The sequence below is a fragment of the Oncorhynchus masou genome, chromosome 9, assembly GCF_036934945.1.
Source record: "Oncorhynchus masou masou isolate Uvic2021 chromosome 9, UVic_Omas_1.1, whole genome shotgun sequence".
Lineage (NCBI taxonomy): Eukaryota > Metazoa > Chordata > Actinopteri > Salmoniformes > Salmonidae > Oncorhynchus > Oncorhynchus masou.
In genome coordinates, this window is record NC_088220.1 from 55,125,211 (window position 1) to 55,149,078 (window position 23,868).

At 42.3% G+C, this 23,868-nt stretch overlaps 2 protein-coding genes across 8 annotated transcripts in view; both read left to right on the plus strand.

The window, feature by feature from the left end:
- Positions 1–1,764: 1,764 nt before the first annotated feature.
- On the plus strand, positions 1,765–5,072 carry dmac2 (distal membrane arm assembly component 2). 2 transcript variants are annotated; one of them, XM_064974499.1, is made up of 6 exons: positions 1,765–1,844; positions 2,702–2,892; positions 3,208–3,288; positions 3,448–3,587; positions 4,056–4,218; positions 4,539–5,072. In XM_064974499.1, the coding sequence occupies exons 1-6, from the start codon at positions 1,827–1,829 to the stop codon at positions 4,690–4,692; spliced, it is 747 nt and encodes a 248-aa protein (XP_064830571.1). In that variant the 5' UTR covers positions 1,765–1,826; the 3' UTR covers positions 4,693–5,072. The 2 variants fall into 2 exon arrangements, with proteins under 2 accessions (XP_064830571.1, XP_064830572.1); XM_064974500.1 differs by lacking the exon at positions 1,765–1,844 and adding an exon at positions 1,892–2,225.
- Positions 5,073–11,015: 5,943 nt separating this feature from the next.
- LOC135546242 (ras and Rab interactor 3-like) overlaps positions 11,016–23,868 on the plus strand; it is a 39,517-nt gene continuing 26,664 nt past the window's right edge. For 3 of the 6 annotated variants that reach the window (XM_064974502.1, XM_064974501.1, XM_064974503.1), the window contains exons 1-8: positions 11,016–11,159; positions 14,866–14,929; positions 15,064–15,136; positions 16,197–16,472; positions 19,587–19,815; positions 21,645–22,292; positions 22,479–22,796; positions 22,970–23,101. In XM_064974502.1, coding sequence (XP_064830574.1) covers positions 16,431–16,472; positions 19,587–19,815; positions 21,645–22,292; positions 22,479–22,796; positions 22,970–23,101 — 1,369 coding nt within the window. In that variant the 5' untranslated portion in view covers positions 11,016–11,159; positions 14,866–14,929; positions 15,064–15,136; positions 16,197–16,430. Of the gene's footprint in view, positions 11,169–14,865; positions 14,930–15,063; positions 15,137–16,196; positions 16,473–19,586; positions 19,816–21,644; positions 22,293–22,478; positions 22,797–22,969; positions 23,102–23,868 lie in introns of all 6 variants that reach the window. The other 3 variants (XM_064974507.1, XM_064974504.1, XM_064974505.1) reach the window with 3 other exon arrangements.

Below are 23,868 nucleotides of genomic sequence, written 5' to 3' on the forward strand. Positions count from 1 at the left end.
CCCTACACATCTCTCAAGACAACTGGAGCACTCAGCCAGCACTCTTAAATATCACATGTGCCAGCAGACAGCAACCAGCACAGGTGTAACACATACTGACTAACGAGGTGACACCAATCGGTGCGCCAATTGTGCTAACAAGCTATACATGCTAAAGTCCAACCTCAAAACATAAATGGAAAAACCAAAACCAGTAACAACCTCCTCCTGGGCCGTCTGCTACAGTAGTTCCATTCCAACAACCCAACCATCTATTCATGAATTCATTTATTAGTAAACCATTCACACATTATCCTCCACGATTAGCTTCAGATCACATTCAACTGACATTGCCTTGTCTCTCAGTGAATCTGATGCTTTTCTAAGTCACCTGGGTAATACCTTACTTTCTAGGGGGGGTACACATTACACATTCATGAAACCAGTCATAACAACATTACGAGTGTTGCTGTATCATTCATAACAACCTTCACGACACATTATTCAACAACATTCACAAGGGGTTTTGAATATGAAGATTGTTATGAAAGATACTACAAGGGTTCATGGTTTCATTTCACGCCCAATTTTTCAGTTTTTGATTTGTTAAAAAAGTTTGAAATATCCAATAAATGTCGTTCCACTTCATGATTGTGTCCCACTTGTTGTTGATTCTTCACAAAAAAATACAGTTTTATATCTTTATGTTTGAAGCCTGAAATGTGGCAAAAGGTCGCAAAGTTCAAGGTGGCCGAATACTTTCGCAAGGCACTGTATATATATATATATATACATATAGAAAAAATCAATATTAGGACTGGAGTAAATCATCAGCAAGGCTAAACTTATTTGCTAGTTACCAGTGACAGCAGGTGAGAGCTGTCTGTTGGTCTGGCACTGCCCCAGTGGATCCTGGGAGAAGAGACAAGGAGAGACAAAGGGGATGTTTGTTTTTCTTCCATGTATCGAGCCGTCTGCACATCTGTCAGACCTGTTTTTCTCCTATACCTGCAACATATGTGGAAATGTAGATGATGGGAGATGAGGGAGAAGCCATTGGGAGAATGGGATTGTGGAATAAATGGATTGGAATGAGACAGGGGAGATGTTGCCTCACTTTTACATTCTTACTTAGGCTATTCTATCACTCTCTTTCAGTTAGTACAGCTCTCAATTCTCCATGTTGCCTGTATTCCCCAGTCATACTTTATCAAATCATTCACTCAACACACCACCTGCAGTCCTGCACCCCCAAAATGATTAACCGATCCACCAATTTCCAGGTCCTAAAATGAATCTAGGACTGACCTGCTCTCAGACAGTTATTAATAGCTTACCCTACTGTTATTTTGGCTGTGGTCTAGTTTGCCGACATTGACAGTAAAGTGTAGTGTTGCCAAACAACAACTGTGAACTTATTTAACTTGGCAAGTCAGTTAAGAACAAATTCTTATTTTCAATGACGGCCTAGGAACAGTAGGTTAACTGCAGGGGCAGAATGATTGTCAGCTCGGGGGTTTGAACTTGCAACCTTTATGTTACTAGTCCAACGCTCTAACCATTAGGCTACCCTGCCGACCCGATGACGGAGTACAAATTATTTATTATGGAAAGGCCTAAACAACATACCTTGGCGTCAAATTACAGTAGCTTATTGAATGTAAAGGTTGTACAGTGTATAATTTGGTTAAATCACCTATGTTGCGCTTCATTATTTTTTCCTGGTACTTTCCATTTTGTGAGACTTCTTCGAGCGCCCCCCTGCGTTTTGAGAGATATCCACAAGGTAAATAGAACGCAAAAGCGCTAATTTTGTCCCAAACTACTGCCCGTAGTACGTTAACAATATGGCTGCTCCCTTGATGGTAAGAATATCCTTCGCTTCTCACGTCGTTAACGCTAATAAATACCAATTAAAACCGGTATTTTGCATTAGTGTAGCCTATATTTTGAAGTTGTATGTAATCTCTGGGTTCAGCGTCCAGAATATACACGCTATAGCAAAAAAGGTGGAGGGATCACATAACGGTGAGAGTATCGCGATAACGTTAGTGATGTCTCAGTGCAACATTTTCTATACTAATATTTTTGTGACAGGAAATATTCTGCAACACCTACATGATCAAATGCATACATAAGTACTATGAGCATCCATATTTTAGCAGAATTACAAATAGCAGGTTAAAGCAAGGACAACCACCACCAGGCGCTCCGGCCCAACACATGGCACATAGCTATGGCTCCAGGTATATTGTCTTCTCACCTCTGCCTGCTCAAATGTTGTTTTATAGCGTAAAAGACAAATCAGTGGTGCACCTTTTAAAAAGGTGATACCTATCACATTTTTCTAGATTATCAATAAAGTGGATGTGATATACTTTTGTGGATCAAGTGATATGTTTGGTACTCGTGGGGGGCTATAGCAGTGTGGGCCGTTGAGAGCTGAAAAGTAACTAACTAATCAAATCAACAGTTGGAGTGCAAAAGTCTACACATACATGGGGGCCCTCCAAGAACAGGAGTGATGACCTGGTCTATGAAGTCAAAACCCAAACTATGCAACATCACACATGGACAAGAGTGGGGGTGCAAACTAAAGCACTACTCTCACAACTCCTGGGTTTATAGTTACCACATATTAGCATGGCAAGTAGATTTCCCCTCCTTTGCATTTGCCTCTCTCCTTTCTCACTGTTCATGTTCTGTGTATCTGTCTTCTCAGTTGATGCGGCGAAGCTGTAGGCAGGTGACCCCCTTGGCCGCCACGTCGCGTTACTGGAGCTCTAGCCCTGTGGCTCCGCCCTCAAAACAGTCCAGGCTCCTCCTCTTCCTGAGCCAGCGTTTCCATGACATTGAGACTCTCCTCAGCTGGAGCTCCTGGTTCAAGAACCGAGGTCTACGACAGAAGAATTTGTATGTGTAACAGGAAAACACACCGATTTATTCTAGCTACATGCATTTCTATCAGCGCGCCACGGTCTAAAATGAACGTGTAGGTTATCATCTGGTCCCAAATCAGTCCCTCCCCCTTGGCCCTTACTCTTCAATGCACCATCTATAAGGCGTTGGTAAGCAAAATGGTGGACGCTCCAACACTGCTTATGCTATCCAGACCCTTTTAGATCTTCATGCAATGAAGGCGAATGTGTAGGGAGTGAATTGGAACTCTGCTGTCCCAAGTCCATAAACATTGCTCTCAGCCCAACCACTGTCTCTTTCCCTTCACAGTTTCTATGGTTACACCCAGCAAAACTATGGGGACAACATTGCAGCTGCTTATTACATCCTTAGCCTGAAGGGAGGATTCAGGTAACTGTTCCGCCATCTTGGGCTGCCCATAACCGCCTGTGCCTGCCCCCTTTTTGACGTGCTGGTGAATATTGATGTGCTTTCAGTTTTGTTGTTGTTGTATTTGCTGATAACTGTGTAATTCACTTGTTAGTGATGACTAGTCATTTGACCCTCCAGGTTTGCAGGGCAGTCAGAGTGGTTCCGATCAGACAGAAGAGGGAAGTTCAGTTGGGACTTCATGAACCACCGGGACACCTCCATAGAGGAAGTGGATGTCCGCAACACGCTCATTAACTACACAGGCCTGGAAAACCTCGGTACATACCACTTTATTCATGTCTGGGGGGGGGGGGATTTGTATTTGTTTCACATTGCAAGTTACCCTTCCTAAATATTAATGGATAACTTAGCATTTTGGTTGATATGTATTATTATGTATGTACTCTGTGCCAGTGGTTTTCAACCTGTTTTCCGCAGGGTTTTTTAAATTATTTTTTTCAACGTTAAATAACAGTTGGCACTATTATTGGTATTATATGCTATTTTACATTATTTTTCACAATGCATATTGTTATAAAAATAAGAATAGGCCTTTAATCTGTTAGTCACTGATCAAATGTATTCTAAATTTGACCGGCAGGGTTTTGTTAAAAAGTTTTGCGACTCTGCGGATGGTGTTCCTCAAACTTTCGGCAGTGATTTGGTGGTCCCCGAAATGGAAAAGGTTGGGAACCGCTGCTCAATGCTGTAAAATGTAACTCCTTTTTCTCTCGTCTCTTTCTCAGTGAAACAGAGGGGGCTGCGTACTCTCTCTGTGAGTGGCTGCGCTGAGGTGGATGACTGGTTCCTGTCCCGCCTCTATATCTTCCAGGACACCCTGGAGGAGCTGGACATTTCGAACTGTCCCCGAATCTCTGTGGGGGGCCTGGCCGCACTGCAGAAGCTGAGGTACACTGACCAACACGGGAGGAAATGACAAAAACAGAGGTGTTTTATCAATTAGTACGTGAGGAACCGAGAAAAGACTATCTCCTTGCTTCGTCCTTAAAATGGATTGGAGGATGCGTTTTGAGAAGAAGGTGAGGAGAGAACACAAGGAATCATGGGAAGATTAATTGAGAAAGAGACGGCATCACTAAAATGTCCATGCATTTCCTCATGGCACTTGCCATAAATATATTTGTATACGTGTGTATATATAGGGGTCAATGGACTCCATAACGTCACAAATTGATACAAACATCCCTTCTCTTCCTCTTGTGTATCAGGGGTCTGCGACGGCTGAACGTGTCCTCCCTCCCCAGGCTCCAGAACCCTGGGCTGGTCGCCATCCTGCTGGAGGAGATGCTTCCTCGTTGCCATGTTACTGCTGTCGGGTACGACCACAGCCTGATCTACAGCCCCACACAGACCGACGGCTAGACGCCCAGACACAGATAAAGGCCCAGGCAGAGGCTGGACGTCAAAATCTGACTAGAGAAGTGGAGAGACAATCGAAGTTGGGCATGGTGACAAATGCTCTTATTCGCTCTCTTTTTGATTCTTTAACTAATACACACACGGACAAACAGGCAGGGAGGGATGCCCATTTAGTGTGTGATGTAGATCCTCACTGATTTAAAACAAGATAAATTATCAGAGAAGGGTTTTACTTACTTGTAGAGCAACATTGTCGTCCTTAAGCTACCAAAATGATCAGTCGAAATATTTCCTTCAAAATATGTATATATGATGATGGTATGGATTATTATTATTATTATGCGTTGTATTGGTGATTTAAATAAAACTATTTGTAAAGTATGCCTCCTGTTGTACTTCTGGATCAATACAGACATTTATGAAGCGGACACAGAAAACCAAGTCATGGTTAGCGTTTTAAAACGGGTGTGAATCTTATTAACCGTGAGGGATGTAAATCCCATAATCCTTTGTGAGACTGAGGAGAGGAGACCTTAAAGCTGCCTTTGAATAGGAGGAATAAAGATTCAAGAGGAAAATGGAGAGAGTAACATATTTTGTAGACTGAAGTCATGATATATTAACTACCTTATACTGTTGCAATATTTTTTTCTTTATTTTACCTTTATTTAACTAGGCAAGTCAGTTAAGAACAAATTCTTATTTTCAATGACGGCCTAGGAACGGTGGGTTAACTACCTGTTCAGGGGCAGAACGACAGATTTGTACCTTGTCAGCTCGGGGATTTGAACTTGCAACCTTTCGGTTACTAGTCCAACACTAACCACTAGGCTACCCTGCTGCCCTGCAATCATACTGTTCAAAACATTGCAGCCATGACCTCATGCTTAAACTACTTATGCAGGTACATAACACTCTAGTCAGTCATAATAACCTACACAGGTTATTTTGTTCTTTGCTGCTATCACCAGTCAAGATTCACCCCTCTATTTCTACATCAGAAACACCCTGAGCCCTTTTTTCCCTGGCCAGGGAGCTGTACCCAGGACAGTTTAAGGTAGGATCAAGCCTATTTTCTGGCTTTTTCTTAACTTAATTTCCTGAATTGTGCAGTTGGTGCCTGTGTATTATTAGGTATCACTAACAGCAGTGTTGTTGTGTGTTAAGCCCACAGTATGTCACTACTTCATCAAGTTGCTGAAGAACAAGGGGCTACTCAAACGCTGCTACTCACAGGTTCGGTATTCTTTCATATCCTTTGTTCTGTGTCTGAGGTAGTCACCTACAGCCTGTCGTGAATTGTTATTGGGGTCGTCCATATTGGTTTGTGCAGAATAGTCACACCCTGGAACGTGTGGCAGCAGGACTGGAGGGAGAGGACCTGATTGAAGCCCACGGCACCTTCTACACCTCACTGTCAGATTTATGTGCTGGGAAGAGTAGGACTTGGACTGGATGAAAGGTTAGTGTGGTACGGTAATATCTAACTGTGATGGTTTAACAAAACGCTGTTATACCACCTAGGTAGACACTCATTTACATGGATATGCTAATTAAGTTGTACTTTTAAAGGAATGTGGGTGCTATTAAAATAATTGTTGAATTATGCTATTTTACCTCTGACCTGCAGAGAAAATCTTCTCTGATGACATCCCCAAATGTAGGCAGGGAAGGCGGGGTCAGGGAAGGCTAAGGTAGAATAACCAATGAGAGACTGGCCGGTTCCAACCCATCACTAGGCTTCAGTCTGGAAGCAGATTTGCATAGAGTAACCAGAACTGTGCTCTATTGTCTGGTTTTGGATTTTCTCCCTTTAGTTTGCACTTTACTAACTTCCCTCTCCTCTCCAACCTCTGTTTGATATAAACCCACTTCCTGACTCCTACTATGTGTATTGGTCTGTCTTTTGACAGTTCCCACAGATGGAGTTTATAGCAATACATACTAAAACGAGCATACTTTTCCTTCTGAGGGAGAGACCTACAGACACTGAGCTGTCAGCATGCCAACTAGCTCTGTTGAGTCAGTTAGTTGATTAATTTAGACGGAAGTGAGAAAGTATAGAAGCCATGGCAGGGTAACAAAGATGATGAATGGCTGATTCATCCACTGATGCAGTGACACAACTACTGTAAATAGAATGAAAAAAATATATAATAAAGCATTTTATGATCAATTACTATTTATAATCAATTATAATTATGCATTTGTTATTCATGGCATTGCTTTCTATTCTTATTGTTTATATCAGTTGTTTTAATAGAATTATTGTGGTATTGTGTTATTATTGTGGTATTTGGTTTCTCTACTTCCTGTGGATGTTGGCGTTGGACGTTCCTATTTCAGCACGAATGATGCAGCAGAAAGTTACCACAGTGGTGTGATATGATGTCGCAGTACATCTCTGGTGTTGACCAAATGCAACTCCATGCTTTCTAGAAGATTTTGTGTGATACAACAAGTAAAAACACAAAATAATGTGGCAAGGTCTCCCACTGAAGTTGGTATTTTTCATGCATATTAAGCATTGAGCTCATACACAGCTGGTACAACTAATGTTGATTGGTAAAACTGATGTTGTCTGTGTGGGGTGCATGGGTTGTTTATTTCTATGTTGAATGTATTGTAGCCGTGAGTTGAACAGAAAATACTATTGCACATTTACAGTACACTTAGAATCCCACCTTTTATTCCTATGCAGCTTTGAACTGCATCCATTTTGTCTGTGTTTTCAGCTCTATAAAGTGCAACATTCAGATGTGTCTCTGGGTAAAAGAGAGCGAGATGAACATTATTCAGGTCTTGAGAATAAAGGCAAAAGCAGACTCATTTCTTTATGTTAGATGTGTTAGCAAGGTTAACAACATGAAGGGGGTGGGAGATGAATGAGGATGAGAGAATGATAAAAATAAAAATAGAGAACTTTTGGGCAAGTGGAAGTGCAACATCAAATGTCAAGGTGTGTGGTAGAGGCAGGTGATGCATCGACACAAAATATACTTCTGACGGAACAGAGAAAGACTGTTGCTGAGGTACGGAATCTGCAGTAGACAAACGTTTAACCCTGTTATTTTTCACCTATAAGACAAATTGTAGAGCAACATAGTTAGAATGTCAGAGCACAGGTCTGTAGGCACAAGGTTACAACACGAAGAGATCTGTGGAGTTTGTTAGGCTGACAACATGACGAGATCTGTGGAGTTTCTGTTAGGCTGACAACATGACGAGATCTGTGGAGTTTGTTAGGCTGACAACATGAAGAGATCTGTGGAGTTTGTTAGGCTGACAACATGACGAGATATGTGGAGTTTCTGTTAGGCTGACAACATGACGAGATATGTGGAGTTTCTGTTAGGCTGACAACATGACGAGATCTGTGGAGTTTCTGTTAGGCTGACAGCATGACGAGATCTGTGGAGTTTCTGTTAGGCTGACAACATGACGAGATCTGTGGAGTTTCTGTTAGGCTGACAACATGACGAGATCTGTGGAGTTTCTGTTAGGCTGACAACATGACGAGATCTGTGGAGTTTCTGTTAGGCTGACAACATGACGAGATATGTGGAGTTTCTGTTAGGCTGACAACATGACGAGATATGTGGAGTTTCTGATAGGTTGAAGGGGAGACACATAAAGTCGCAGCTACTTTGACAAGCAGCCCTTAGGGCCATTACAGTGCCTTGCGAAAGTATTCGGCCCCCTTGAACTTTGCGACCTTTTGCCACATTTCAGGCTTCAAGCATAAAGATATAAAACTGTATTTTTTGTGAAGAATCAACAACAAGTGGGACACAATCATGAAGTGGAATGACATTTATTGGATATTTCAAACTTTTTTAACAAATCAAAAACTGAAAAATTGGGCGTGCAAAATTATTCAGCCCCTTTACTTTCAGTGCAGCAAACTCTCTCCAGAAGTTCAGTGAGGATCTCTGAATGATCCAATGTTGACCTAAATGACTAATGATGATAAATACAATCCACCTGTGTGTAATCAAGTCTCCGTATAAATGCACCTGCACTGTGATAGTCTCAGAGGTCCGTTAAAAGCGCAGAGAGCATCATGAAGAACAAGGAACACACCAGGCAGGTCCGAGATACTGTTGTGAAGAAGTTTAAAGTCGGATTTGGATACAAAAAGATTTCCCAAGCTTTAAACATCCCAAGGAGCACTGTGCAAGTGATAATATTGAAATGGAAGGAGTATCAGACCACTGCAAATCTACCAAGACCTGGCCGTCCCTCTAAACTTTCAGCTCATACAAGGAGAAGACTGATCAGAGATGCAGCCAAGAGGCCCATGATCACTCTGGATGAACTGCAGAGATCTACAGCTGAGGTGGGAGACTCTGTCCATAGGACAACAATCAGTCGTATATTGCACAAATCTGGCATTTATGGAAGAGTGGCAAGAAGAAAGCCATTTCTTAAAGATATCCATAAAAAGTGTAATTGAAAGTTTGCCACAAGCCACCTGGGAGACACACCAAACATGTGGAAGAAGGTGCTCTGGTCAGATGAAACCAAAATTGAACTTTTTGGCAACAATGCAAAACATTATGTTTGGCGTAAAAGCAACACAGCACATCACCCTGAACACACCACACCCACTGTCAAACATGGTGGTGGCAGCATCATGGTTTGGGCCTGCTTTTCTTCAGCAGGGACAGGGAAGATGGTTAAAATTGATGGGAAGATGGATGGAGCCAAATACAGGACCATTCTGGAAGAAAACCTGATGGAGTCTGCAAAAGACCTGAGATTGGGGTGGAGATTTGTCTTCCAACAAGACAATGATCCAAAACATAAAGCAAAATCTACAATGGAATGGTTCAAAAATAAACATATCCAGGTGTTAGAATGGCCAAGTCAAAGTCCAGACCTGAATCCAATCGAGAATCTGTGGAAAGAACTGACAACTGCTGTTCACAAATGCTCTCCATCCAACCTCACTGAGCTCGAGCTGTTTTGCAAGGAGGAATGGGAGAAAAATTCAGTCTCTCTATGTGCAAAACTGATAGAGACATATCCCAAGCGACTTACAGCTGTAATCGCAGCAAAAGGTGGCGCTACAAAGTATTAACTTAAGGGGGCTAAATAATTTTGCACGCCCAATTTTTCAGTTTTTGATTTGTTAAAAAAGTTTGAAATATCCAATAAATGTCGTTCCACTTCATGATTGTGTCCCACTTGTTGTTGCTTCTTCACAAAAAAATACAGTTTTATATCTTTATGTTTGAAGCCTGAAATGTGGCAAAAGGTCGCAGAGTTTAAGGGGGCTGAATACTTTCGCAAGGCACTGTAACATTAAGTAACCCTTTTTAATACATCTATCATCTCAAATCAGCTGTAAAGGTTAGTTCACCAATTTTTGGGTGAACTATCCCTTCAAATGTTAGTTGAGGAAGGATATAATCACTATTTCTTTCCAGAATAACTTTTTCAAATAGTTTAATGTTCTTTTTTCCATATATTTCATGTTGATATATTGGATTTCATCTTAATCCGTACGCAGTTGGCACACACTAAACATTTTGTACACTATGTTTCTGTGGTGTCCTCTCTAGTCTGGGATGATGAGGGTGTTCTGTAGATCAAGATAAGAAGAATGACTCACAGGTGAGGATCTTTTCTCCACCCCATGGATCGTTATTAGGGACCCACTGGGGTTATAGATCTATTTTATACGAGCTCTCTAGTGGTTTCCAGGACACCGATTAAGCGTCGTCCTGGACGAACAGGCATTTAAAATTGTACATGCTTTTTAGTCCGGGACTAGACTTAATATGTGTCTGGAAAACCTCCCCTGTATCCTGTAACAGCATATTATGAAGCCTCAAACTACCTTTTGTGTCAATATCTGTGGCACGGTGAGGACAGAGAATGGAGGCCCCTGACTCTGCTGGACAGGTTGCGACGGTGTCAGGACACCTGGGCCACTGGGATAGAGACGAGGCCCATGCTGCCCTCTGGGGCCGTCCTGCTAGGGTGACCTCTGTCTTTACACAGGTCACTGTCCGTCCCAAATGGCAAATGGCTCTGGTCAAAAGTAGTGCGCTATGTAGGGAAATGGGTGTCATTTAGGACAGACACACTGTGTAGGCCCATGACACTATCTACTGTCTGACCTCATGGTTGACCTCTCTGCATCCAGGCCCACCTTGGTACATTAGGTTAGCATTAGGTTAGCATGTGGACAGGCTGCGATTTTACAGATGAATTTGGAAGCAGACACTTACATTATGTCGAGTTACTCTTGTAGTTCCCTTTTCTTTGCATGAAGGGAAATGAATGGAGAAGTACTGCATGTGTGAAATAGTAAGAGAGGAGAGATACAGATGGACTGAAAGAAAGCGAAACGGACTGAGTAGCGGCGTAGAAGTTGATCGAGGCAGAAAATATATTTGGTTTGCTAAAGAACCCCAGCTATCTTAAGGACCCTGTTTTAACAAGATCAGCCACTGAGGCAAGTGAGTATGGTGAGACAATGGTGATCCAGTATCTGGATACAGCATCCTATTACACTGTAAGAACTACTGTATGTCAGGGTTTAGGTTGAATTGGTGGTATACACATTTAGCACATTTCAAAAATGTATTTAGAACCCTTGACTTTTTCTAAATGTTGTTGTGTTACAGCCTGCAATTAAAAGATATTCAATTTAGATTTACTTTTGTCTCTGGCCTACACACAATAGCCCATAATGTCAAAGTGGAATTGTTTTTTCAACATTTTTACAAATGTATTAAAAATGAAACCCTGAATTAAGTCAATAGGCATTCAGGAGTAAATATTTGCTTAACAAGCCACATAATAAGTTGCATGAACTCACTCTGTGTGCAATAATAGTGTTTAACGTGATTTTTGAATGACTACTTCATCTCTGTACCACACACATACAATTATCTGTAAGATCTGAGTCGAGCAGTGAATTTCAAACACAGAAGGTTTTCCAATGCCTCGCAAAGAAGGGCACCTATTGGTAGAAGACAAATTAGCAGACTTTGAATATTTTAATATATATTAATTACACTTTGGATGGTGTATCAAAACACCCAGTTACCACAAAGATACAGGCGTCCTTTCTACCTCAATTGCCGAAGAGGAAGGAAACCGCTCAGGGATTTTACCATGAAGCCAATGATGACTTTAAAACAGCTGCAGAGTTTAATGGCTGTGATAGAAGAAAACTGAGGATGGATCAACAACATTGTAGTTACTCCACAATACTAACCTAATTGACAGAGTGTAAAGAAGGAAGCTTGTACAGAATAAAAATATTCCAAAACATGCATCCTGTTTGCAACAAGGCACTACAATAATAGTGCCAAAATGTGGCAAAGCAATTCACGTTGTCCTGGATACAAAGTGTTACAGTATGTTTTGGGAAAATCCAATACAACACATTACTGAGTAGCACTCTCTATATTTCCAAGCATAGTGATGGCTGCATCATGTTATGGGTATGCTTGTAATCATTATGAACTGGGGAGTTTTTCAGGATAAAAAAAATAAATGGAATGGAGCTAAGCACAGGCAAAATCCTACAGGAAAACCTGGTTCAGTCTGCTTTGCACCAGGCAGTGGGAGATTAATTTACCTTTCAGCAGGACAATTGCATAAAACACAAGGCCAAATATACACTGGAGTTGTTTACCAAAAAGACAGTTTGGTTCCTGAGTGGTCGAGTTACAGTTTTGACTTAATAAGTCTTCTTGAAAATCTATGGCAAGACCTGAACGTGGTTGTCTAGCTATGATCAACAACCAATTTGACAAAGCTTGAAGAGAATATTGGGCAAATGTTGCACAATCCCAGTGTGGAAAGCTCTTAGAGACTTAACCAGAAAGACTCACAGTTGTAATAGCTGCCAAGGGTGCTTTTATAAAGTATTTTACTAGGCAAGTCAGTTAAGAACAAATTCTTATTTTCCATTATGGCATAGGAACAGTGGGTTAACTGCCTGTTCAGGGGCAGAATGACAGATTTGTACCTTGTCAGCTTGGGGACTCGAACTTGCAACCTTTCGGTTACTAGTCCAACGCTCTAACCACTAGGCTACCCTGCTGCCCCGTATTGACTCAGGGGTGTGAATACTCATGTAAATTAGATACTTCTATATTTAATTTTCAGTGAAGTTGCAAAATAATTTTTGGACATTTTCACTTTGTCATTATGGGGTATTGTGTGTAGTTGGGTGAAGAAAAAAAAACATGTAATCCATTTTGAATTCAGGCTGTAACACAACAAAATGTGGAATAAGTCAAGGGTATAAATACTTTCTGAAGGCACTGCAAATTATGAAGTGAAAAAAGGGGAGTTAATTTCTCTTCCCCAAATTTAGTTGACGATATGCATCGATATTTAGAGAACTTGATATTTAAAATAGCTTGCCTTGCATCAAACTGCTGCTTCCCATAGTTTGTTCTTGGCACAATGTGAACATACCAATGTGTCACTCACTATCACAGTCAGGCATCTGAACACAATGTTCATTAAACCCACTTCTGTAGCCTTATTGCGCACTCACTTACAGTACCAGTCAAAAGTTTGGACACACCTACTCATTCAAGTTTTATTTTTTATTTGTACTATTTTCTACATTGTAGAATAATAGTGAAGACATCAGAACTATGAAATAACACATATGGAATCATGTTGTAACCAAAAAGTGTTAAACAAATCAAAGTATATTTTATATTTGAGATTCTTCAAAGTAGCCACCCTTTGCCTTGATGACATCTTTGCACACTCTTGGCATTCTCTCAACCAGTTTCACCTGGAATGTTTTTCCAAATGTCTTGAAGATGTTCCCACATATGCTGAATATCTGATTTTACTTCACTCTGCGATCCAACTCATCCCAAGCCATCTCAATTGGTTTGAGGTTTGCTGATTGTGGAGACCATGTCATCTGATGCAGCACTCCATCACTCTCCTTCTTGGTCAAATAGCCCTTACACAGCCTGGAGGTGTGTATGGTCATTGTCCTGTTGAAAAACAAATGATAGTCCCACTAAGCGCAAACCAGATGGGATGGCTTATCGGCGCAGAATGCTGTGGTAGCCATGCTGGTTAAGTGTGCCTTAAATTCTAAATAAATCACAGACAGTGTCACCTGCAAAGCACACCCACACCATCACACCTCCTCCTTCATGCTTCACGGTGGAACCCACACATGCAGAGATCATCTGTTCACCTACTCTGCATCTCACAAAGACACAGCGTTTGGAACCAAAAATCTCACATTTGGACTCATCAGACCTAAGGACAGATTTACACCGGTCTAATGACGATTGCTCGTGTTTCTTGGCCTAAGCAAGTCTCTTCTTATTATTGGTGTCCTTTAGTAGTGGTTTCTTTGCAGTAATTCCACCATGAAGGCCTGATTCACACAGTCACTTCTGAACAGTGGATGTTGAGATGTGTGTGTTACTTGAACTCTGTGAAGCATTTATTTGGGCTGCAATTTCTGAGGCTGGTAACTCTAATGAACTCTTCTGCAGCAGAGGTAACTCTGTGTCTTCCTTTCCTGTGGCAGTGGTTGATGGATGATGGACTGTCTTTGCTCTTTGCTTATTTGAGCTGTTCTTGCCATAATGCTGTTCTTGCCACTTGGACTTTATCCTATCTTGTCACAACACAATTGATTGGCTTCAGAAGGAAAGACCTTCCACAAATGAACTTTTAACAATACACACCTCTTAATTGAAATGCATTCCTCATGAAGCTGGTTGAGAGAATGAGTGGCTACTTTGAAGAATCTAAATATATTTTGATTTGTTTAACACTTTTTTGGTTGCTACATGATTCCGTATGTGTTATTTCACTGTTATTCTACAATGTAGAAAATGGTTTTTAAAAAATAAAGAAAAACCCTTCAATGAGTAGGTGTGTCCAAACTTTTGACTGGTACTGTATTTCACTGTGCGTTTGTGGTGAGTATATGAATGTGTGTGTGTTATTTGTGCTTGCACATTCTCTGCCATTTAGTTAGCTTTGGTGTGAGGCTAACCTGGCTTGCTCACTTCTGTAGGTCTTGAATGACTGGTCTACAAAACAATGAGTACGTCCATCTTGTCCTTCTCTGTGAAGCTGCTCGGCACAATCACTGTTTCCTAACGCCCAAACACAGTGTAATGAGGCTTCTTGTCACCTCTCTCTCTCCTTTCACAGAGCTTCCTGGTGTTGAGGGACTCTGCCTGAGACAACCCCATACAGGCAGGACACACACACACATGTATGTTTTCCTGTCCAGAACCTCAACAGCCATACTTCATACTTCCCCGTTGTTTAAAAAAAAAACGTAAAGTTAATCTCAAGTTCTTAGTTTGTTTTACATCTTTTAATAATCTCTCTCTTCTACTCTCTCAGTTTATCAGCCATCTCAGTCATATTTAGGCTTCTCTGATCCGGCTCAGTTAGTGGTCTTCTACTCGCTGAGCAGGTGAGTTACAACAACCTACGGTATATATACTGACTACAGTATTTATCAGTTATGCATCTGATATATCTCATTAACTTCTCTTTCTCTCTCTCTCGCTCAATTCAATTTAAGGGCTTTATTGGCATGGGAAACATATGTTTACATTGCCAAAGCAAGTGAAATAGATAATAGACAAAAGTGAAATAAACAATAGAAATGAACAGTAAACATTATAGTCACAGAAGTTTCAAAAGAATAAAGACATTACAAATGTCATATTATGTCTATATACAGTGTTGTAACGATGTGCAAATGGTTAAAGTACAAAAGGGAAAATAAATAAACATAAATATGGGTTGTATTTACTATGGTGTTTGTTCTTCGCTGGCTGACCTTCTTGTGGCAACAGGTCACAAATCTTGCTGCTGTGATGGCACACTGGTATTTCACCCAGTAGATATGGGAGTTTATCAAAATTAGATTTGTTTTTAAACTCTTTGTTGGTCTGTGTAATCTGAGGGAAATATGTGTCTCTAATATGGTCATACGTTTGGCAGGAGGTTAGGAAGCACAGCTCAGTTTCCACCTCATTTTGTGGGCAGTGTGCACATAGCCTGTCTTCTCTGGAGAGCCAGGTCTGCTTTCGGCGACCTCTCTCACATAGTCAAAGAGTCTGTACATAGTCAAAGATTTCCTTAATTTTGGGTCTGTCACAGTGGCCAGGTATTCTGCCACTTCATATACTCTCTGTTTTGGGCCAAATAGCATTCTAGTTTGCTTTGTTTGTTTTGTAAATTCTTTCCAATGTGTAATCTTTTTGTTTTCTCATGATTTGTTTGGGTCTAATTGTGTTACTGTCCTTGGGCTCTGTGGGGTCTGTTTGTGTTTATGAACACAACCCCAGGACCAGCTTGTTTATGGAGGGGGCTCTTCTTCAGGTTTATTTCTCTGTAGGTGATGGCTTTGTAATGGAAGTTCTCACTCTCAACATTTTTTCATATATTTTTTCAATTCTCTCTCTCTCTCTCTTTTTTGCTTCTCACACTCCATATCTCTCTCTCTCTCTTTCTCATGTTTCCAGTGTGTCTGTTCATCCCTCTTTGGCTCTACAGTGTAACAGATCAGCTACAGTCCAGCAGTCTGTCCCAGCTGGGTCCAAGTCTGAATTCACCCTCGTCGTCTCTCCTCTTCCTCGCCCACGCTCTCTCCCACTTATCATCTTCCGTTCACTCCTCCTTTCCTCCCTTTCTGTTTGTGTATCTGTTTGTGTGTAGTGTCCTGGTGGTGTCTCACCTCTGACCTCCAGCCTGATCACATGACTCAGAGGGCTCCTGGTACTGCCATGTGCACCATACAGGTAATCAGCTGTATTCATAGCTTCATAACATGTCTATAAAGGTTGGGACCTACACTATATGGTCAAGAGTATGTGGACACCTGCTCGTCGAACACCTCATTCCAAAATCATGGGCTTTAATATGGAGTTGGTCCCCCTTTGCTGCTATAACAGCTTTCATTCTTCTGGGAAGGCTTTCCACTAGTTATTGGACATTGCTGCGGGGACTTGCTTCCATTCAGCCACAAAGAGCATTAGTGAGGTCGGCACTGATGTTGGGCAATTAGGCCTGGCTTGCAGTTGCCTTTCCAATGAATCCTACAGGTGTTCAATGGGGTTGAGGTCATGGCTCTGTGCAGGCAAGCCAAGTTATTCCACACCGATCTCGACAAACCAGTTCTGTATGGACTTCGCTTTGTTCACAGGGTCATTGTCATGCTTGAACAGGAAAGGGCCTTCCCCAAACTGTTGCCTCAAAGTTGGAAGCGCAGAATCGTCTAGAATGTATGCTGTAGCGTTAAGATTTCCCTTCACTGGAACTAAGGGGCCTAGACCGAACCATGAAAAACATCCCCAGGCCATTGTTCCTCCAAACCAAACTTTACAGTTGGCGCTATGCATTTGGGCAGGTAGCGTTCTCCTGGTATCCGCTAAACCCAGATTAGTCCGTCAGACTATGGTCAAACGTGATTCATCACTCCAGAGAACGCTTTTCCAGTGCTCCAGAATCCAAAGGCAGCAAGCTTTACACCACTCCAGCCGACGCTTGGCATTGCGAATGGGGACCTTAGGCTTGTGTGCGGCTGCTCGGCCATGGAAAACCATTTCATGAAGCTCCTGACGAACAGTTCTTGTGCTGAAGAAGCTTCCAGAGGCCATTTAAAACTGAGTAGTAAGCTTGCAACCGAGGACAGACAATTTTTGTGTGGTCTACCACTTCACGGCTGAGCCGTTGTTGCTCCCAGACATTTCCACTTCACTATAACATTTCCTGCACTGGGCCTTACAGTTGACTGGGGCAGTTCTAGCAGGTCAGAAATTTTACGAACTGAATTGTTGGAACGGTGGCATCCTAAAAACCACATTTTTTTACATTTATTTTTTTTACCTTTATTTAATTAGGCAAGTCAGTTAAGAACAAATTCTTATTTACAATGATGGCCTAGGACCTGTGAATAACAGTGAATGAACAAATCAAATCTGATAACTAAAAAGTTATTTTCAAAACATGAACAAACATGTTAAAATTATTATTTCAAGCTGTGTGCTTTCTTTTACAGGGGCCTTGTTCAGGGTCCTTGTTCAGGGGCAGAACAACAGATTTTTTTACCTTGTCAGCTCTGGGATTCAATCTAGCAACCTTTCGGTTACTGGCCCAATACTCCAACCACTAGGCTACCTGCTGTTAAAAGTCGCTGAGCTCTTCCGTAAGGCCATTCTACTGCCAATGTTTGTCTTTGGAGATTGCATGGCTATGTGCTCGATTTTTGTGGCTGAAATAGCCGAAACCACTAATCTTTATTAGACACTCCTTGATCTGAAGGAGTGTCCACATACTTTTGTATATATAGTGTATTCACTGTGTTGCAATCTGCTTTAATAGAGACCCATTCCAGCGGATGTGTTGCCATGGTTTTGCATGTGGTTCACGTTGAGCAGAAGTCTGCTCTGGGTGTTCCTGTTGCTTTGTAACAATATCTCAGTCAAATGTCCCTCAGAATTATAGATGAGTAGAGGTGTACCTCAGTTCAGACTGACTTCACAGCTCCTATTGCTCTTCATTCGAAGAGTTGTATCTTACATTTGAATGCTGTATGTCCTTTTTCAAATCTATATAGGTTTTAAAGGCCCAGTGCAGTCAAAAGTATGTTTTTCTTGTGTTTTGATATCACATTGTACAACAGCGGAAGAAGCTATCACTAAAAGTGTGAATAAATTATATCAGTAGCTAGGTTTCCATCCAATTAGTAAATATTCTAGAATCAGCGTTAAAGAAAACGTGCATTTTCTCACCAGTGGTTTGTTTCCACCAAACTGACTTGTTGTTGTGTATAAATCATGATGAGTTTTCATGTACAGAATAAGTTTAATGTGCTTCCATCTCATTTTCAACTCTACCTACAGTTTTGTCACAAAAAACTGTTGTGTTAAATAGCAAATGTGCCTTCTTTGGCCTTGGCCCGTGCGCAATATCCAACAGCTCACAGATACTGTGCTAGTCTACGTGATGAGATTATTATGGATAAGAGCAAGGATATTTTTATTTGTCAAATGGCAGTCAAGCATCGATCATCATGTCACCATGTCACCCTGGATATTGATTGGAAAGGAGCATCAAGCTCATCACCGTGCACTTTCACCATCCTCTGAAGTTCATCATAACTTATTTTATCTGGAGCCAGATTCATAGTGGGAGGACCTCATGCGTGTTTACTTCAATATGATGGTTATTAAATCAATATTTGCGCATAAATGTGTTTTCACCGCCATTTCTCACATAAATAATTTTACAGACACAAAAAAATTGTGCAATGTCGAAAGAAGAAATGATCTCTGCATTTTAAAAGTTGATGGAAACTTCCTGTCTCCATCACAGCTGTCGTGATTTCTTTATACGGTATGACTTTACTCACATAAAAACTGTGGAAGGAAACGTGGTTAGTGTTATTTCCTGATAGTTTCTGGCTCGCATACACAGGATGAATGGGTGCATGGGTGGAGTTTTGGCTTGCCTGATGACATCACCAGGCGGTACAAGGTGTAATAGACCAATGACAAAGAGAGTTCTAAACCTCTCTGCCAATAACCTCTCTCCCATTAGGCCCGTACTCCACTTTGGTGCCCTTCCCCTCACACTCAGACCTCTCCCAAACAATCCTAGTAAAATTATTGATTAAGAAAGATTATTTTGCTATAAAGCTATTTTTTGTTTATTTTTGACCACTACAGTAAGGTATTTATTTCTTACCCAGAAATAATGTGATATTGAGATAAAAACAACCTTTAATACTGTAACCATTATATTGTATCAAGTTCAAATCATTCTCCAATGATAATTTTACATTTTCGGGAAGATCTTCATGTCTTTTAAATAGACAGTCAAGCTCCCTCTCAAGTGTGTCTTCTGTTCAATAGCTGACAGCAGCCAATGGTGCTCTGTCCATCATCAACCCACTGTATCTCCATGAGCATGGCGATGACTGGCTGACGCATCAACCAACCAGCCCACAGCGAGTTAATCGGCCATCCAATTATAAGTGTGAGAGACAACTGAGTACCAGATCTTGGTCAGGGGCGGATCTTCTTACTAAGAGATCTATCTCATTGGAGCAGGAGCCCTGCAACTCTAGTCCTAATAATCCAGGTAAAGTGCTTTTGCTGTTAAAGGCCCAGTGGGGTCGAAAACATGATTTCTTTAGTTTTATCATTATTTCCTCACTACGAGGTTGGAATAATCCTGTGAAATTGTGAAAATGATGATGATGCCCTTTTAGTGTAAGAGCTGAAATGATTTGATATAAAAAATAATATATATATTTTAAACGACTGCATTGGACCTTAAAGGTGTTTTATTATCCATGTCCATCCTGTCTGTGGGAAAATGTCACCTCATTAATCTTCTCTCTGTAGCTAATGAGACATCTTAGAGCTCACGAGCCATTATGCCAAAATCAACCAACAACTAACTGATACAGCGCATTCGGAAAGTATTCAGACCCCTTGACTTTTTCCACATTTTGTTACTTTACAGCCTTGTTCTAAAATGTATTCAATTGTTTTTAATTCCCTCATCAATCTACACACAATCCCCCATAATGACAAAGCAAAAACATTATTTTATTTTTTAAAGAAATAAAACTGATATCACATTTACATAAGTATTCAGACCCTTTACTCAGTACTTTGTTGAAGCAACTTTGGCAGTGATTACAGCCGAGTCTTCTTGGGTATGATGCTACAAGCATGGCACACCTGTATTTGGGGAGTTGGATGGGGAATGTCACTGCACAGCAATTTTTACGTCTCTCCAGAGAAGTCCGGCTCTGGCTGGGCCACTCAAGGACATTCAGAGACTTGTCCCAAAGCCACTCCTGCGTTGTCTTGGCTGTGTGCATAGGGTTGTTGTCCTGTTGGAAAGTGAACCTTCGCCCCAGTCTGAGGTCCTGAGTGCTCTGGAGCCGGTTTTCATCAAGGATCTCTCTGTGCTTTGCTCTGTTCATCTTTGCCTCAATCCTGACTAGTCTCCCAGTCTCTACCACTGACAAATATCCCCACAGCATGATGCTGCCACCACCATGCTTCACTGAAGGGATGGTGCCCTACAGTGACGGGTGGCATTCAGGCCAAAGAGTTCCATCTTGGTTTCATCAGACCAGAGAATCTTGTTTCTCATGGTCTGAGAGTCCTTTTAGCAAACTCCAAGCGGGCTGTCATGTGCCTTTTACTGAGGAATGGCTTCCGTCTGGCCACTCTACTATAAAGGCCTGATTGGAGGAGTGCTGCAGAGATGGTTGTCTTTCTGGAAGGATCTCCTATCTCCACACAGAAACTCTGGAGCTCTGTCAGAGTGACCATCGGGTTGTTGGTCACCTCCCTGACCAAGGCCCTTCTCCCCCAAATGCTCAGTTTGGCCGGGCGGCCAGCTCTAGAAAGAGTCTTGGTGGTCCCAAACTTCTTCAATTTAAGTATGATGGAGGCCATTGCGTTCTTGGGGATCCTTCAGTGCTGCAGAATTTTTTTGGGATACCCTTCCCCAGATCTGTGCCTTGACACAATCCTGTCTCGGAGCTCTACGAACAAGTCCTTTGCTCTAACATGCACTGTCAACTGTGGGACCTTATATAGACAGGTGTGTGCCTTTCCAAATCATGTCCAATCAATTGAATTTTCCACAGGTGGACTCCAATCAAGTTGTAGAAATATCTCTAGGATGATCAATGGAAACAGGATGCACTTGAGCTCAATTTCAAATATCATAGCAAAGGGTGTGAATACTTATGTAAATATATATTTGTTATATTCATATACATTTGCAAACATTTATTTTGCTTTGTTATTATGGGGTATTGTGTGTAGATTGAGGGAAAAAAGATATTTGATCCATTTTAGAATAAGGCTAACTTAACAAAATTTGGAAAAATGAAGGGGTCTGAATACTTTCTGAATGCACTGTATGTTTAATCTTGTCTATAGGGTCTCCTGTAGTCCAGGCTGCCCCGTCTCCCCCCACCCCTAAAGAGGGGGTGGTTTTGAGGAGCCCCAGTAGGGATGCTTCCATTGAGTCACTCCACAGAACAGGGAGCCAGGACCGCACTACCAGGCCCCCCTCAGACCCCAAGCCCCTGTTCAGCCCTGCCCCTCAGTCGCCTCAGAGTTTGTCCTGGATTGAGGACAATGTATGGCTTTCCCAACCACCATCCCTCTCCCTCCTCCACCCACCCTCCCCGGAGCTAGACTCGCTGTCAATCAACAGCGTCGAGAAGGAGCCGGAGTCGGTCACTAGGCCCCCCCACTCCCCCCACCCCTCGCATCGGTTGGCCGACAAGGTGATGCACCGCCTCTCGGTTGTGGGCCTCGCCATTGGTGGGCTGGGGCATTCACAGAAGAGGCTGACCAAGCGGGTGCAGGAGCTCAGCAAGCGGAGGGACGGAGTGTTTGCCGAGGCAGTGATGGGATTCGTTGAGATGACCCTGGGGGCTGGGTTTATCCCTGACATGACAGGTGCAGACCTGCTTCAGGAGGTGCGTACGGCTCTCACTGCCCTGAGAGAGACACTGCTGGACTGTCCTGAGATACACATCTTCATAGACAGTATGGCCGACACAACAGACTGGGAGCTGGGTGAGTGTTAGAATTCACTACAGAATATCACTACTATTATACAAAAAAACTGCTTTAGTTCACTATCCACCACAAAGCCAAGGCGGACGAATACTCAACTACATAATATTCCAGAATTGGTTTCTAACACCTCAGTCTCTCCTTATCATCCATTTTCTCCTTCTCTCTGTCCTCCATCTACATTAGATGCCATACTGGAGCGCTCCCTACACAAGGTGGCCCTAAAGCCTGTGAACGCCCACCTGTACACCTGCCTCCAGAGCTGTCGGGACCACGACGGTAGCCTGCAGAAGCTGAGGGAGAACCAGCGGCTCCTGGAGGGCCGGGGGGTGGAGGAGCTGGAAGGGACACCTGGGGCGGGGGTCCCTGACCCTGTCACCCTGGAGAAGATCCAGCAGAGGTGGTCAGCCATGCACCAGTCCTACTCCCCCAGCAGGAAGGTCCATATCCTGCTCAAGGTCTGCAAGACCATCTACCACAGCATGACGGCCAATGCCAACCCAGGTGGGTAGTGCAGGGTACACCTCCTCAGCCTCGGTATGTGGAGTAAATGGGGTTGGTTAGGGTTAGTGTATGTCTCTCTCTTTCTTTAGGTATGGTGAAATTCACCATACACTCTATTAAGGATAATGTTTGGAGTTCTTTGACCTTTGACTCCCTCCTCACATCTGTCTCAGGTGTGGTGTATGGGGCTGATGACTTCTTGCCCTGTCTGACCTGGGTGCTTCTGCGTGGTGATGTGGTCACTCTGCAGCTGGACACTGACTACATGATGGAGCTACTGGACCCCACACAGCTGCAGGGAGAGGGTACAAATTATACAAACGTATCACGCAGACCCACAGAAACATGTACAGCACCTGTGAAAAGTTTGGACACCTACTCATTCAAGGGTTTTTCTTTATTTTAACTATTTTCTACATTGTAGAATAATAGTGAAGACATCAAAACTATGGAATAAATAACACATATGGAATCATGTAGTAACCAAAAAAGTGTTAAACAAATCAAAATATATTTTAGATTTGATATTCTTCAAAGTAGCTACCCTTTGCCTTGGTGACAGCTTTGCACACACTTGGCATTCTCTCAACCAGCTTCACCTGGAATGCTTTTCCAACAGTCTTGAAGGAGTTCCCACATATGCTGAGAACTTGTTGGCAGCTTTTTTTTCCGTCTGTGGTCCAACTCACCCAAAACCATCTCAACTGGGTTGAGGTCGGGTGATTGTGGAGGCCAGGTCATCTGATGCATTCTATCACTCTCCTTCTTGGTCAAACAGCCCTTATACAGCCTGGAGGTGTGTTGGACAATTGTCCTGTTGAAAAACAAATGTTAGTCCCACTAAGCGCAAACCAGATGGGATGGCTTAACGCTGCAGAATGCTGTGGGAGCCATGCTGGTTAAGTGTGCCTTGAATTCTAAATAAATCACAGACAGTGTCACCAGCAATGCACCATCACACCTCCTCCTTCATGCTTCACGGTGGAACCCACATATGCAGAGATCATCTGTTCACCTACTCTGCAGCTCACAAAGACAGCGTTTGAACCAAAAATCTCACATTTGGACTCAT